A 17,504-nucleotide genomic window follows, 5' to 3' on the forward strand; every position below is an offset into this window, starting at 1 on the left:
GATCATTGATTTGATTTGATTAGATCTGATTAATAAATTGTACGACTACATAAAGTAAATTGATCATTGTTATATTATTCACTGTAATGTTACAAAATTGTAATGCTTCAAAATTGAAATGTTCAAATTCATTGTTTAAAATACTCAATTGTACTTGATATTGTAAATTGTCTGCTGTAACTGTTACCATTAAATCTATTATAGCTTAGATAGTCTTAAGTTAATTTTAACCCATAAATGGTCCAAATGTATATATACGTTCATTACCCCAGTGCCCCGAATATTTTGAAAAATAAAAAAATCATTCTTTTTTTTTTATTGAAAAAAGAGCACATTTTTCGAAGTGTTATAGGATAAAAAAAAACTTTTAGGGGCAGTACTTACCGAGATATGAGGTCAAGAAGTTGGCACTGGATGCTCAGGTGACAGCAACATGGAGTCCTGCCACTTGCAGAAGTGTTGCCGATGTACCTTTTTTTTTTTTTTTCTATTTTTCATATTATTTTATATAATTTTTATGTTCTGATAATTACAATTTATAGTAGTTCTTGTCATTTCATAAGCAATCTTTGTTCTGACACTAGTATTAGGTACTGAAATTGTATTCAAATTGTCACAAACACATTGCAGGTGGACATTTACACCTGCCTTGGCCATTTACTATTGTCTTGGAATATATACAAAGAATTTATATGTCTTAGCAATGTTTTGGATATGTGGAAGTATATAATAATAATGAGGAGAAGAAAAAGGAAGAGAAGGAGGAAGAGAAGGAGGAAGAGAAAGAGGAAGAGAAGGAGGAGGAGGAGGAGGAGGAGAAGGAGGAGGAGGAGAAGGAGGAGGAGGAGAAGGAGGAGGAGGAGGAGGAGGAGGAGAAGGAGGAGGAGGAGAAGGAGGAGGAGAAGGAGGAGGAGGAGAAGAAGGAGAAGGAGGAGGAGGAGAAGAAGAGTACGTAATAATAATAAAATAATAAGTTCCCTTGAAGCATAAAAAACAAAGTCCACCCCTGACAGTGACGTGATAAGATGAGATAACATTTGATAAGAGCTGACGTTTGATGAGCATTCATGAGGGTGCAGTGATAAGGCTTGATAAGAAAAGATTAGGGCTTGCTTTGTTTTTACTGGTACACAAACATGTCTGTCTATTTGTCTGTCTGTCAAGCTCCCTGTCTATTTGTCTATCCGTCTAGCTCTCTGTCTCAGAGAGAGCCACAAGACTGCGTCGTCATGTTTACTCACATCTTCAAGCAGAATATAGCACTTTGTCTGGATTTTTTTGGGTTATCCTAGGCAATTTACACTATGTATACTTGTACAGTGGAACCTCTACTTGCAAGCGTGTCCACGTGTGAGTTTTTCCAAATACAAGCAGTCAATGGGTCGATTTTTTGCTTCTGTATGCAAGCAAAATTTTCACAAGTGAGCAGACCTCAAGGCAGGTTCCTTGGCACCGGTGAGGGGCTCTTGCTCTTGATCTCAGGAATTGTATCTCATTTGTTTGTTGGACTATCTTATTGAAACTTGGGCAATGTATGATGGAAAGATGCTTCTTAACGTACACAAAAAATGAAAGAAATCTTAGCATAAATAATGGAGTTCACTTCTCAGCAATTAGCAACCCTTTGTGGTAATTTCAAATGGTTTTTATGGTTGTATTCTCATTTTTTTGGTCTCATTTGATAGAATGGAGATATATTACAGAAATAGACATGATTTTAATTGCTTTCACGACGAAAAGTACCTTGAAATAGAGCTCAACCTAGGAGAAATGGTCCAATGCTTGGCTGTTTCAGAGTAAAGGAATGACGTCACTGTCCATTCCAATATGCAGTCGTGAATGGGTTGACATTATTTATACAATTATTGCAATAAGGAATAACAGTAAATCTTATATTTTTTGTGTGAGACGGTGGGAGACAGCCGACTTGTTAAAAAAAATAGTAATAATAATAATAATATAATAATACTTATCCTAGGTAGTAGGTTGGTAGACAGCAACCGCCCAGGGAGGTACTACCGTCCTGCCAAGTGAGTGTAAAACGAAAGCCTGTAATTGTTTTACATGATGGTAGGATTGCTGGTGTCCTTTTTTCTGTCTCATGAACATGCAAGTTTTCAGGTACGTCTTGCTACTTCTACTTACACTTAGGTCCCACTACACATACATGTACAAGCACATATATACACACCCCTCTGGGTTTTCTTCTATTTTCTTTCTAGTTCTTATTCTTGTTTATTTCCTCTTATCTCCATGGGGAAGTGGAACAGAATTCTTCCTCCGTAAGCCATGCGTGTTGTAAGAGGCGACTAAAATGCCGGGAGCAAGGGGCTAGTAACCTCTTCTCCTGTATATATTACTAAATGTAAAAGGAGAAACTTTCGTTTTTCCTTTTGGGCCACCCCGCCTCGGTGGGATACGGCCGGTGTGTTGAAAGAAGAAAGAATAATACTTATAATAATAATAGTATAATAATATAATACAATAATAATCATAATAATACATATAATATGTATAATAATAATACATTTTTTTGTTTGTTTTTTCAACAAACCAGCCATATCCCACCGAGGCAGGGTGGCCCAAAAAAAAAAACGGAAGTTTCCCTTTTTAATTTTAGTAATTTATACAAGAGAAGGGGTTACTAGCCCCTTGCCCTCGGCATTTTAGTCGCCTCTTACGACACGTATGGCTTACGGAGGAAGAACTCTGTTCCACTTCCCCATGGAGATAAGAGGAAATGAACAAGAACTAGAAAGAAAATAGCAGAAAACCCAGAGGGGTGTGTGTATATATATCTTCTTTCTTTCAACACACTGGCCGTATCCCACCGAGGCGGGGTGGCCCAAAAGGAAGAACGATAGTTTCTCCTTTTACATTTAGTAATATATACAGGAGAAGAGGATTCTAGCCCCTTCCTCCCGGCATTTCAGTCGCCTCTTACAACACGCATGGCTTACGGAGGAAGAATTCTGTTCCACTTCTCCATGGAGATAAGAGGAAATAAACAAGAATAAGAACTAGAAAGAAAATAGAAGAAAACCCAGAGGGGTGTGTATATATGTACTTGTACATGTATGTGAAGTGTGACCTAAGTGTAAGTAGAAGTAGCAAGACATACCTGAAATCTTGCATGTTCATGAGACAGAAAAAAGGACACCAGCAATCCTACCATCATGTAAAACAATTACAGGCTTTTGTTTTACATTCACTTGGCAGGACGGTAGTACCTCCCTGGGCGGTTGCTGTCTACCAACCTACTACCTACAATAATAATACGTACATATATAATAATAATGTACTACATATAATAATTATAATAATGGATGGCTTCAAAAGGCCGTCACTAGATGGTAGTGTTTACCACAACAAAGAGGTAGCGGTTGTGGCCGCCTCCACCTGTTATATAATGACATATTTTATTCATTCTAGAGTATATATCATGTTTCTATGCTATTTATATTGTTTGTTATGTCATATTAGATAAACTGTGATATATAAATAAACCGTATAGATGATATTAGCGAAATTACTCATGAAGTATTTTTCCCGGTCTCCAGACAAACTCGTCCACCGCCAACACCGCCCATACCACTACATGAATGACATATTTTATTCATTCTAGAGTATATATCATGTTTCTATGTTATTCATATTGTTTATGTCATATTAGATGAAATGTATATAAATAAGCCGTATAGATGATATTAGCGAAATTGTTCATGAAGTATTTTTCCCAGTCTCCAGACAAACTCTAGTCCATCGCCGACACTGCCCATACCACTACATGAATGACATATTTTATTCATTTTAGAGTATATATCAGGTTTCTATGTTATTTATATTGTTTATTTTTCATATTAGATGAAGTGAGATAGATAAATAAGCCATAGAGTTGATATTAGTGAAATTATTGAAGTACAGAATTCCACTGGAACGGATTAATTGCATTTCACTTAATTTAAATGAGGAAAATTGACTCCGCAAACGAGTAAATTCAGTTGTGAGCAAGGTCATGGAACGGATTAAACTCGCGAGTAGAGGTTCCACTGTATTTATGTGTACCTGTGAGACAGAGATAGACAGACAGACAGAAAGAGATGTACAGAGACAGATTGACGGAGACAGGATAGATAGACAGAGGCAGAGACAGATAGAGACAGACACAGAGACAGAGAGACAGACAGAGATAGACATAGATACAGACAGACAAACAGAGATAGAGCCAGACCGCCAGCTGCCAGCCAGCCACGCAGCTGACCAGTCACCCTGCCTGCTAGCCAGCCAGAATTGTTTCTCTTTACTTAGGGCATAAGCTATAAGACATTCTGAAAGGGTGTTGCACAAATATTGCACATGGGTTATTATCGAGGTTTTTTGATATTTCCTCGACCACTTGTGGCCACATCCACCTCAAAGCCACTAAACTCAGGGTCAAAATCACTTTCCTCTTAAAATTGGAGTGTTAATACTACATGACATCAGTGAATCCCATGTGTTTGCTGTGCTGTTTGCTCTAGCTGGTGCTCATTTGAACTGGTGCTCCCACAAGAAGGTATTAAGTGGTCCCAGATTTTTTTAATACCACGCACACTGAGTGTTAGGACCCATTCTATGCTAACAAGGCATCTCAGGCCAATCGTGCCAAATTTGAAGGCAGGAAAAATAAAACGTATATATACGTTTGGGGCACTAGCGGTAAAAATGTATATATACATTTGGACCGTTTACGGGTTAAGCCTGCCCGTAATCCTCTGCATACAAGAGGCTTTTGACATGTACACCCAACTACTATAATACTTTATACAACTATGTATCATGTCCTAGTACGCTATTATTATTATTATTCTTTCTTTCAACACATCGGCCGTATCCCACTGAGGCGGGGTGGCCAAAAAGGAAAAACAAAAGTTTCTCCTTTTACATTTAGTAATATATACAGGAGAAGGGGTTACTAGCCCCTTGCTCCTGGCATTTTAGTCGCCTCTGACAATACGCAGGGCTTACGGAGAAAGAATTCTGATCCACTTCCCCATGGAGATAACAGGAAATAAACAAGAACAAGAACTAGTAAGAAAATAGAAGAAAACCCAGAAGGGTGTGTGTATATATATATATGCTTGTACATGTATGTGTAGTGTGACTTAAGTGTAAGAAGAAGTAGCAAGACGTACTTGAAATCTTGTATGTCTATGAGACAGAAAAAAGGACACCAGCAATCCTACCATCATGTAAAACAATTACAGGCTTTCATTTTACATTCACTTGGCAGGACGGTAGTACCTCCCTGGGCGGTTGCTGTCTACCATCCTACTACCTAGGATTATTATTATTATTATTACATGTATTATTATTTTTTTTTTTTTTTTTTTTTTTTTTTTTTTTTTCAACAAGTCGGCCGTCTCCCACCGAGGCAGGGTGACCCAAAAAAGAAAGAAAATCCCCAAAAAGAAAATACTTTCATCATCATTCAACACTTTCACCACACTCGCACATTATCACTGTTTTTGCAGAGGTGCTCAGAATACAACAGTCTAGAAGCATAAACATATAAAGATACACAACATATCCCTCCAAACTGCCAATATCCCAAACCCCTCCTTTAAAGTGCAGGCATTGTACTTCCCATTTCCAGGACTCAAGTCCGACTATATGAAAATAACCGGTTTCCCTGAATCCCTTCACTAAATATTACCCTGCTCACACTCCAACAGATCGTCAGGTCCCAAGTACCATTCGTCTCCATTCACTCCTATCTAACACGCTCACGCACGCTTGCTGGAAGTCCAAGCCCCTTACCCACAAAACCTCCTTTACCCCCTCTCTCCAACCCTTTCGAGGACGACCCCTACCCCGCCTTCCTTCCCCTATAGATTTATATGCTTTCCATGTCATTCTACTGTGATCCATTCTCTCTAAATGACCAAACCACCTCAACAACCCCTCTTCTGCCCTCTGACTAATACTTTTATTAACTCCACACCTTCTCCTAATTTCCACACTCCGAATTTTCTGCATAATATTTACACCACACATTGCCCTTAAACAGGACATCTCCGCTGCCTCCAACCGTCTCCTCGCTGCTGCATTTACCACCCAAGCTTCACACCCATATAAGAGTGTTGGTACTACTATACTTTCATACATTCCCTTCTTTGCCTCCATAGATAACGTTTTTTGACTCCACATATACCTCAACGCACCACTCACCTTTTTTCCCTCATCAATTCTATGATTAACCTCATCCTTCATAAATCCATCCGCCGACACGTCAACTCCCAAGTATCTGAAAACATTCACTTCTTCCATACTCCTCCTCCCCAATTTGATATCCAATTTTTCTTTATCTAAATCATTTGACACCCTCATCACCTTACTCTTTTCTATGTTCACTTTCAACTTTCTACCTTTACACACATTCCCAAACTCATCCACTAACCTTTGCAATTTTTCTTTAGAATCTCCCATAAGCACAGTATCATCAGCAAAAAGTAACTGTGTCAATTCCCATTTTGAATTTGATTCCCCATAATTTAATCCCACCCCTCTCCCAAACACCCTAGCATTTACTTCCTTTACAACCCCATCTATAAATATATTAAACAACCATGGTGACATTACACATCCCTGTCTAAGACCTACTTTTACCGGGAAGTAGTCTCCCTCTCTTCTACACACCCTAACCTGAGCCTCACTATCCTCATAAAAACTCTTTACAGCATTTAATAACTTACCACCTATTCCATATACTTGCAACATCTGCCACATTGCTCCTCTATCCACTCTATCATATGCCTTTTCTAAATCCATAAATGCAATAAAAACTTCCCTATCTTTATCTAAATACTGTTCACATATATGCTTCAATGTAAACACCTGATCTACACATCCCCTACCCACTCTAAAACCTCCTTGCTCATCCGCAATCCTACATTCTGTCTTACCTCTAATTCTTTCAATTATAACCCTACCGTACACTTTTCCTGGTATACTCAGTAAGCTTATTCCTCTATAATTTTTACAGTCTCTTTTGTCCCCTTTCCCTTTATATAAAGGGACTATACATGCTCTCTGCCAATCCCTAGGTACCTTCCCCTCTTTCATACATTTATTAAACAAAAGTACCAACCACTCCAACACTATATCCCCCCCTGCTTTTAACATTTCTGTCATGATCCCATCAGTTCCAGCTGCTTTACCCCCTTTCATTTTACGTAATGCCTCACGTACCTCCCCCACACTTACATTCTGCTCTTCTTCACTCCTAAAAGATGGTATACCTCCCTGACCAGTGCATGAAATTACTGCCTCTGTTTCTTCCTTAACATTTAAAAGTTCCTCAAAATATTCTCGCCATCTACCCAATACCTCCATCTCCCCATCTACTAACTCCCCTACTCTGTTTTTAACTGACAAATCCATATTTTCCCTAGGCTTTCTTAACTTGTTTAACTCACTCCAAAATTTTTTCTTATTTTCATTAAAATTTCTTGACAGTGCCTCTCCCACTCTATCATCTGCTCTCCTTTTGCACTCTCTCACCACTCTCTTTACCTTTCTTTTACTCTCCATATACTCTGCTCTTCTTATAACACTTCTGCTTTGTAAAAACCTCTCATAAGCTACCTTTTTCTCTTTTATCACACCCTTTACTTCATCATTCCACCAATCACTCCTCTTTCCTCCTGCCCCCACCCTCCTATAACCACAAACTTCTGCCCCACATTCTAATACTGCATTTTTAAAACTATTCCAACCCTCTTCAACCCCCCCACTACTCATCTTTGCACTAGCCCACCTTTCTGCCAATAGTCGCTTATATCTCACCCGAACTTCCTCCTCCCTTAGTTTATACACTTTCACTTCCCTCTTACTTGTTGTTGCCACCTTCCTCTTTTCCCATCTACCTCTTACTCTAACTGTAGCTACAACTAAATAATGATCCGATATATCAGTTGCCCCTCTATAAACATGTACATCCTGGAGCCTACCCATCAACCTTTTATCCACCAATACATAATCTAATAAACTACTTTCATTACGTGCTACATCATACCTTGTATATTTATTTATCCTCTTTTTCATAAAATATGTATTACTTATTACCAAATTTCTTTCTACACATAGCTCAATTAAAGGCTCCCCATTTACATTTACCCCTGGCACCCCAAATTTACCTACTACTCCCTCCATAACATTTTTACCCACTTTAGCATTAAAATCCCCAACCACCATTACTCTCACACTTGATTCAAAACTCCCCACGCATTCACTCAACATTTCCCAAAATCTCTCTCTCTCCTCTACACTTCTCTCTTCTCCAGGTGCATACACGCTTATTATAACCCACTTTTCACATCCAATCTTTATTTTACTCCACATAATCCTTGAATTAATACATTTATAGTCCCTCTTTTCCTGCCATAGCTTATCCTTCAACATTATTGCTACTCCTTCTTTAGCTCTAACTCTATTTGAAACCCCTGACCTAATCCCATTTATTCCTCTCCACTGAAACTCTCCCACCCCCTTCAGCTTTGTTTCACTTAAAGCCAGGACATCCAGCTTCTTCTCATTCATAACATCCACAATCATCTCTTTCTTATCATCTGCACAACATCCACGCACATTCAGACTTCCCACTTTGACAATTTTCTTCTTCTTATTCTTTTTAGTAATCTTTACAGGAAAAGGGGTTACTAGCCCATTGTTCCCGGCATTTTAGTTGACTTTTACAACACGCATGGCTTACGGAGGAAAGATTCTTATTCCACTTCCCCATGGATATAAAAGGAAAATTAATAAGACCAAGAACTATTAAGATAAAATCAAAGAAAACTCAGATGAGTGTGTATAAATAAATGTGTACATGTATGTGTAGTGTGACCTAAGTGTAAGTAGAAGTAGCAAGACATGCCTGTAATCTTGCATATTTATGAGACAGACAAAAGACATCAGCAATCCTACCATCATGTAAAACAATCACAGGCTTCGTTTTACACTCACTTGGCAGGACGGTAGTACCTCCCTGGGTGGTTGCTGTCTACCAACCTACTACCTATTATTATTATTATTATTATTATTATTATTATTATTATTATTATTATTATTATTATTTCTTTCAACACACCAGGTGCATCCCACCGAGGAGGGGTGGCCCAAAAGGAAAAACAAAAGCTTCTCCTTTTAAATTTAGTAATATATACAGGAGAAGGGGTTACTAGCCCCTTGCTCCCGGCATTTTAGTCGCCTCTTACAACACGCATAGCTTACGGAGGAAGAATTCTGTTCCACTTCCCCATGGAGATAACAGGAAATAAACAAGAACAAGAACTAGAAAGAAAATAGCAGAAACCCCAGAGGGGTGTGTGTATATACAGTGGACCCCCGCATAACGATTACCTCCGAATGTGACCAATTATGTAAGTGTATTTATGTAAGTGCGTTTGTACGTGTATGTTTGGGGGTCTGAAATGGACTAATCTACTTCACAATATTTCTTCTTTCTTTCTTTCAACACACCGGCTGTATCCCACCAAGGCGGGGTGGCCCAAAAGGAAAAACGAAAGTTTCTCCTTTTACATTTAGTAATATATACAGGAGAAGAGGTTACTAGCCCCTTGCTCCCGGCATTTTAGTCGCCTCTTACAACACGCATGGCTTACGGAGGAAGAATTCTGTTCCACTTCCCCATGGAGATAAGAGGAAATAAACAAGAATAAGAACCAGAAAGAAAATAGAAGAAAACCCAGAGGGGTGTGTATATATGTGCTTGTACATGTATGTGTAGTGTGACCTAAGTGTAAGTAGAAGTAGCAAGATGTACCTGAAATCTTGCATGTTTATGAGACAGAAAAAAGGACACCAGCAATCCTACCATCATGTAAAACAATTACAAGCTTTCATTTTACACTCACTTGGCAGGACGGTAGTACCTCCCTGGACGGTTGCTGTCTACCAACCTACTACCTAGGATTATTATTATTATTATAAATTCAAATTTATATAAAATGTTTAATAGCCAATTAAATTTTGAAATACTTTAATAATATAGTTATATTTACCTCTCACATAATATGGGAATGCATTCTGATAAAAACAATATTCTGTAGCAGTTTAAGTTCAGGCTATTTGAACTTGATTTTGTATAGTAAAAGGGAAGTCAGGTTTTTGACCTTATCTTTTGAAAATGTAAAAATTTTTAGTAAAAAATTATCAAAAAGCATATTTTATTGTTTCTCGTTTTTGTTAAAAAGGTTTGTCAAAAATGTGTTATATTACTTTACTTCCTCTTTCATAATTTTTCATTGGAAGAACTTTTTAAATGCTTTAAACAAAAAATTTAATTTTTGAAGAGAGGAAAGGATGAAGGATGGAGGGAGTGTCTAACACACAGCATCATAACTATAAATTACTCCAGCCAGTCTGCCGGGATGATTCCCTACCATCATAAGTTGCCAAATACCACCAAACACATTGTGCTTTGCAAAAGTATAATATAATTACCCACCTTATACACATGTTGCACTCACCACAAAATATTTATTAGTGATGTATCATAGGTAGTAGGTTGGTAGACAGCAACCACCCAGGGAAGTACTACCGTCCTGCCAAGTGAGTGTAAAGCGAAAGCCTGTAATTGTTTTACATGATGGTAGGATTGCTGGTGTCTTTTGTTTGTCTCATAAATAGACAAGATTACAGGTACGTCTTGCTACTTCTACTTACACTTAGGTCACACTACACATACATGTACATGTTTATCTATACACACTCATCTGAGTTTTCTTCGGTTTTATCTTAATAGTTCTTGTTTCTTATTACTTTTCCTTTTCTATCCATGGGGAAGTGGAATAAGAATTTTTCCTCCTTAAGCCATGCGTGTTGTAAAAGTCAACTAAAATAATGAGAACAATGGGCTAGCTAGCTAATAATTACTAAAAAGAATAAGAAGAAAATTTTCAAAGTGGGATGTCTGAATGTGCATGGATGTTGTGCAAATGATAAGAAAGAGATGATTGTGGATGTTATGATTGAGAAGAACCTGGATGTCCTGGCTTTAACTGAAACAAAGCTGAAGGAGGTGGGAGGGTTTCAGTGGAGAGGAATAAATGGAATTAGGTCAGGGGTTTCAAATAGAGTTAGAGCTAAAGAAGGAGTAGCACTAATGTTGAAGGATAAGCTATGGCAGGAAAAGAGGGAGTATAAATGTATTAATTCAAGGATTATGTGGAGTAAAATAAAGGTTGGATGTGAAAAGTGGGTTATAGTAAGCATATATGCACCTGGAGAAGAGAGAAGTGTAGAGGAGAGAGAGAGATTTTGAGAAATGTTGAGTGAATGAGTAGGGAGTTTTGAACCAAGTGTGAGAGTACTTGTGGTTGAGGATTTCAATGCTAAAGTGGGTAAAAATGTTGTGGAGGGAGTAGTAGGTAAATTTGGGGTGCCAGGGATAAATAAAAATGAGGAGCCTTTAATTGAGCTATGTGTAGAAAGAGGTTTGGTAATAAGTAATACATATTTTATGAAAAAGAGGATAAATATACAAGGTATGATAGCATGTAATGAAAGTAGTTTGCTAGATTATGTATTGGTGGATAAAAGGTTGATCGGTAGGCTTCAGGATGTACATGTTTATAGAGGGGCAACTGATATATCGGATAATTATCTAGTTGTAGCAACAGTTAGAGTAAAAGGTAGACGGGACAAGAGGAAAATGGCAACAAGTAAGAGGGAGGTGAAAGTGTATAAACTAAGGGAGGAGGAAGTTCGGGTGACACATAAGCAACTATTGGTAGAAAGGTGGGCTGGTGCAAGTATTAGTAGTAGGGGGGGGGGTGAAGAGGGTTGGAATAGTTTTGAAAATGCACTATTAGAATGTGGGGCAGAAGTTGATGGTTACAGGAGGGTAGGTGCAGGAGGAAAAAGGAGTGATTGGTGGAATGATGAAGTAAAAGAGAAAAAGGTAGCTTTTACAAAGCAGAAGTGTTATAAGAAGAGTATAGTATATGGAGAGTAAAAGAAAGGTAAAGAGAGTGGTGAGAGAGTACAAAAGGAGAGCAGATGAAAGAGTGGGAGAGGCTCTGTCGAGAAATTTTAATGAAAATGAGAAAAAATTTTGGAGTGAGTTAAACAAGTTAAGAAAGCCTAGGGAACAAATGGATTTGTCAGTTAAAAACAGAGTAGGAGAGTTAGTAGATGGGGAGATGGAGGTATTGGGTAGATGGCGAGAATACTTTGAGGAACTTTTAAATGTCGACGAAGAAAGGGAGGCGGTAATTTCATGCACTGGCCAGGGAGGTATACCATCTTTTAGGAGTGGAGAAGAGCAGGATGTAAGTGTGGGGGAGGTGCGTGATGCATTACGTAGAATGAAAGGGGGTAAAGCAGCTGGAACTGATGGGATCATGACAGAAATGTTAAAAGCAGGGGGATGATAGTGTTGGAGTGGTTGGTATTTTTGTTTAATAAATGTATGAAAGAGGGGAAGGTACCTAGGGATTGGTGGAGACTATGTATAGTCCCTTTATATAAAGGGAAGGGGGACAAAAGAGATTGTAAAAATTATAGAAGAATTAGTTTACTGAGTATACCAGGAAAAGTGTACGGTAGGGTTATTATTGAAAGAATTAGAGGCAAGACAGAATGTAAGACTGCGGATGAGCAAGGAGGTTTCAGAGTGGGTAGGGGATGTGTAGATCAAGTGTTTACATTGAAGCATATATGTGAACAGTATTTAGATAAAGGTAGGGAAGTTTTTATTGCATTTATGGATTTAGAAAAGGCATATGATAGTTTGGATAGGGGAACAATGTGGCAGATGTTGCAAGTATATGGAATAGGTGGTAAGTTACTAAATGCTGTAAAGAGTTTTTATGAGGATAGTGAGGCTCAGGTTAGGGTGTGTAGAAGAGAGGGAGACTACTTCCCAGTAAAAGTAGGTCTTAGACAGGGATGTGTAATGTCACCATGGTTGTTTAATATATTTATAGAAGGGGTTGTAAAAGAAGTAAATGCTAGGGTGTTTGGGAGAGGGGTGGGATTCAATTATGGGGAATCAAATACAAAATGTGAAGTGACACAGTTACTTTTTGCTGATGATACTATTCTTATGGGTGAATCTAAAGAAAAATTGCAGAGGTTAGTAGACGAATTTGGGAGTGTGTGTAAAGGTAGAAAGTTGAAAATGAATATAGAAAAGAGGAAGGTGATGAGGGTATCAAATGATTTAGATAAAGAAAAATTGGATATCAAATTGGGAAAGATAAGTATGGAAGAAGTGAATGTTTTCAGATATTTGGGAGTTGACGTATCAGCGGATGGATTTATGAAGGATGAGGCTAATCATAGAATTGATAAGGGAAAAAAGGTGAGTTGTGCATTGAGGTATATGTAGAGAGAAAGAATGTTATCTATGGAGGCAAAGAAGGGAATGTATCAAAGTATAGTGGTACCAACACTCTTATATGGGTGTGAAGCTTCGGTTGTAAATGCTGCACCGAGGAGACGGTTAGAGGCAGTGGAGATGTCCTGTCTAAAGGCAATGTGTGGTGTAAATATTATGCGGAAAATTTGGAGTGTGGAAATTAGAAGGTGTGGAGTTAATAAAAGTATTAGTCAGAGGGCTGAAGAGGGGCTGTTGAGGTGGTTTGGTCATTTAGGCTAAGACAGGCAGAGGCTGGGCTCCATTTCCCATCATCACAGTCTGACAATATATATCGTTACCATCCAACAAGTGTGTCTACCTTCAACCCTCGATATCTCCATTTATTAAGAACCCCTACGATAAGAATGGATCAAAGTAGAATGACATGGAGAGCATATAAATCTGTAGGGGAAGGAAGGCGGGGTAGGGGTCGTCCTCAAAAGGGTTGGAGGGAGGGGGTATAGGAGGTTGTGTGAGTGAGGGGCTTTGATTTCCAGGAAGTGTGCATGAGCGTGTTAGATAGGAGTGAATGGAGACAAATGGCATTTGGGACCTGACGAGCTGTTGGAGTGTGAGCAGGGTAATATTTAGTGAAGGGATTCAGGGAAACTGGTTATTTTATATAGCCGGACTTGAGTCCTGGAAATGGGAAGTACAGTGCCTGCACTTTAAAGGAGGGGTTTTGGGATATTGGCAGTTTGGAGGGATATGTTGTGTGTCTTTATATGTACATACTTCTAAACTGTTGTATTCTGAGCACCTCTGCAAAAACAGTGATTGTGTGTGAGTGAGGTGAAAGTGTTGAATGATGAAAGTATTTTCTTTTTGGGAATTTTCTTTCTTTTTTTGGGTCACCTTGCCTCGGTGGGAGACAGCCGACTTGTTTAAGAAAAAAAAAAAAGTATCTAAACATGATGGTAGGATTGCTGGTGTCTTTTTTCTGTCTCATAAACATGCAAGATTTCAGGTATGTCTTGCTACTACTACTTATAATTAGGTCACACTACACATACATGTACAAGCATATATATATACACACTGCTCTGGGTTTTCTGCTATTTTCTTTCTAGTTTTTGTTCTTGTTTATTTCCTCTTATCCCCATGGGGAAGTGGAACAGAATTCTTCCTCCGTAAGCCATGCGTGTTGTAAGAGACGAATAAAATGCCGGGAACAAGGGGCTAGTAACCCCTTCTCCTGTATAAATTACTAAATTTAAAAAGAGAAACTTTTGTTTTTCTTTTTGGGCCACCCTGCCTCGGTGGGATACAGCCGGTTTGTTGAAAGAAGAAAGATATATATATACACACCCCTCTGGGTTTTCTTCTATTTTCTTACTAGTTCTTGTTCTTGTTTGTTTCCTGTTATCTCCATGGGGAAGTGGAACAGAATTCTTCCTCCGTAAGCCATGCGTGTTGTAAAAGGCAACTAAAATGCCGGGAGCAAGGGGCTAGTAACCCCTTCTCCTGTGTAAATTACTAAATTTAAAAAAAACTTTTGTTTTTCTTTTTGTGCCACCCTGCCTCAGTGGGATATGGTCGGTTTGTTGAAAGAAAGAAGAAAGTATCTAAACAGGCTAATGCAATCTGTGTGCATTTGCGGTAATTAAATATTTGTCTATTAAAATATAGGACACCTTGGTAGTATCACTTGCAACTTTATTGTATTACAAGGCACATGGAGTATTTAAGAACAGGGAGGGAGGGAGTATGGAAGAAGTGAATGTGTTAAGATATGTGGGAGTTGACTTGTCAGCAGATGGGTTTACAAAGGATAAGGTTAACCATAGAATTTATGAAGAAAGGCGAGTGGTGCGTTGAAGTATCTGTGGAGACAAAAAATGTTATCCATGGAGGCAGAGAAGGGAATGTACGAAAGTATAGTGGTACCAACACTCTTATATGGCTGTGAAGCATGGGTTGTAAATGCTGCAGCGAGGAGGAGGTTGGAGGCAGTGGAGATGTCCTGTCTAAGGGCAATGTGTGGTGTAAATATTATGCAATGATTTCGTAGTGTAGAAATTAGGAGAAGGTGTGGAGTAAATAAAAGTATTAGTCAGAGGGCTGAAGAGAGGTTGTTGAGGTGGTTTGATCATTTAGAGAGGATGGAGCAAAATAGGATGACTTAAAGGATATATAAGTCTGTAGTGGAGGGGAGGAGGGGTAGATCATCCTAGACAAGGATGGAGAGAGGAGGGTAAAAGAGGTTTTGTGTGCGAGGGGCTTGGACATACAGCAAGTATGTGTGAACGTGTTAGGAGTGAATGGAGACAAGTGGTTTTTGGGACTTGACGAGCTGTTGGAGTGTGAGCAAGGTAATATTTTGTGAAGGGATTCAAGGAAATTGATTAGGCAGACTTGAGTCCTGCAGGTGGGAAATACATTGCCTGCACTTTAAAGGAGGCGTTTGGGATATTGGCTGTTTGGAGTGACATTTGAACTGTTGTATCTGAGGGCCTCTGCAAAGACAGTGATTATGTGTGAATGATGGTGAAAGTGTTTATTTTTTGGGTCACCCTGCCTTGGTGGGAGATGGCCTACTGTTGAAAAAAAAATTCTTTGGGCATATGTTTGTTCTTAATTGTTTTGCAATAGTCTTTTTTGTTATAATCATCACTGAACCTGTTTTTTTTTTTTTTAAATTTTACTCTTCATACTGTGTTAAATGTAGTACAGTACTTAAATGGAAAGATCATTAGAATTATACTGAGATAAGCACATGCAGTTGTATCATGTGATGGTTTTGTTTTTTTAGTTTTGTCAGATTAATATTGAGAATATAAAAAAAAAATTGACAACATGGTATAATAGTCATTATGTTCTTACATCTTAGTAAGAGCATATACAATAACATAGTTACTGATCCTTCCTTAAGGCTAATGTTTCTCTCGACAGGGAACATGTTGTGCAGGGCGGTGGTGGCATGGGAAAGAAGAAGCATCACACGGAGCAGTGGCTGGTGTACTCTCTGCTTTTGCAATGTATTTTTACTCTGCCCCTTCTCTTGCACTTTATATGATGTGGAAAGTACTTGAGGTTAGCATTTAATATTGCAGCCTTTACTGTGAAATTCTTGGTATGACAATGCAAAAGTCTTTTGTATGTATCTTATCCCTCATGCATTTTTGTCTTTCTGACACCTCTTTATATGAACATTGTGGTTACACATAAGTGACGAAATAAAATGTTCTTCTTCAGCATACCATTTCTTTTAAGAAATGGATATGTACATAGTACAGTAGATAGTGAATATTATGTATATTTATATTTTTTTATAAATGTCCATGTCATCAATAACCTTGCAGTGTGTGTATGAAAAAGGCTGTGATGAGGGGTACCTACCACGTATCCCTGGCTCAGTAGAGCTGCTATACTCCATCTCCACGGGTTATCTCTTCCACGTGGCTGTGATGGAGATGCATTACATGAAACCTTCTTACTGGCGCTTTCTCCTAAGACTAACATGGGGCAGGTTAGTGAATCCATAAGTCATTGTTGTAATACATGTCATAAATAAATATATTCTTGTGATGCATATCATAAATGGGTATGTTTGTGTGTATGTTCATGTGATACATATCATAAATGGATATTTTCTTGTGATACATGTCATAAATAATTTTTTTTTTTTTTTTTTTACCCTACTGACTCTCTCTCATACAATGCTCTGCTGCTGCGTTTAGCCCCAGTTCTATCATTACAACTGAAGACATTCCTCTACAGAGTTTTTCTTTGCTTGTCCCCACTTCCCCTTCATGCCTTTGTATGTCTTACCTGTGAGTTGTTTGAGTTCAACATTCACCATCATTCATTCAAATGTTGTCATACCAGAAGTGTGCTGACATCATAATTTAAATTATCCTCTAATTGCAACCTGCCCACATTTCCTTTAGAGTGCAGGCACTGCCCGTCCTATCTCCAGGACTAGTCTGGCTAACCAGTTTCCATGAATGACTTCATAAAAATTACCTTTCTCGCACTCCAACAGTGTCCATGCACTCCTATCTAATACATTTGTGCAAGTCTGCTGAATGCTGAAGCCCTTAAAGCTCAGTCTTTTTTTACCCCTCCTTCCAACCAT

At 38.4% G+C, this 17,504-nt stretch overlaps 1 protein-coding gene across 6 annotated transcripts in view; it reads left to right on the forward strand.

The window, feature by feature from the left end:
• The window catches only part of LOC128706573 (transmembrane protein 135), a 211,907-nt gene that overhangs the window by 171,854 nt on the left and 22,549 nt on the right, over positions 1 to 17,504 (forward strand). For all 6 annotated transcript variants that reach the window (XM_070090476.1, XM_070090443.1, XM_070090458.1 and 3 more), the window contains 2 exons: positions 16,319 to 16,459; positions 16,729 to 16,895. In XM_070090476.1, coding sequence (XP_069946577.1) covers positions 16,319 to 16,459; positions 16,729 to 16,895 — 308 coding nt within the window. The remainder of the gene's footprint in view (positions 1 to 16,318; positions 16,460 to 16,728; positions 16,896 to 17,504) is intronic.

Source organism: Cherax quadricarinatus, chromosome 3 (genome assembly GCF_038502225.1).
Source record: "Cherax quadricarinatus isolate ZL_2023a chromosome 3, ASM3850222v1, whole genome shotgun sequence".
Lineage (NCBI taxonomy): Eukaryota > Metazoa > Arthropoda > Malacostraca > Decapoda > Parastacidae > Cherax > Cherax quadricarinatus.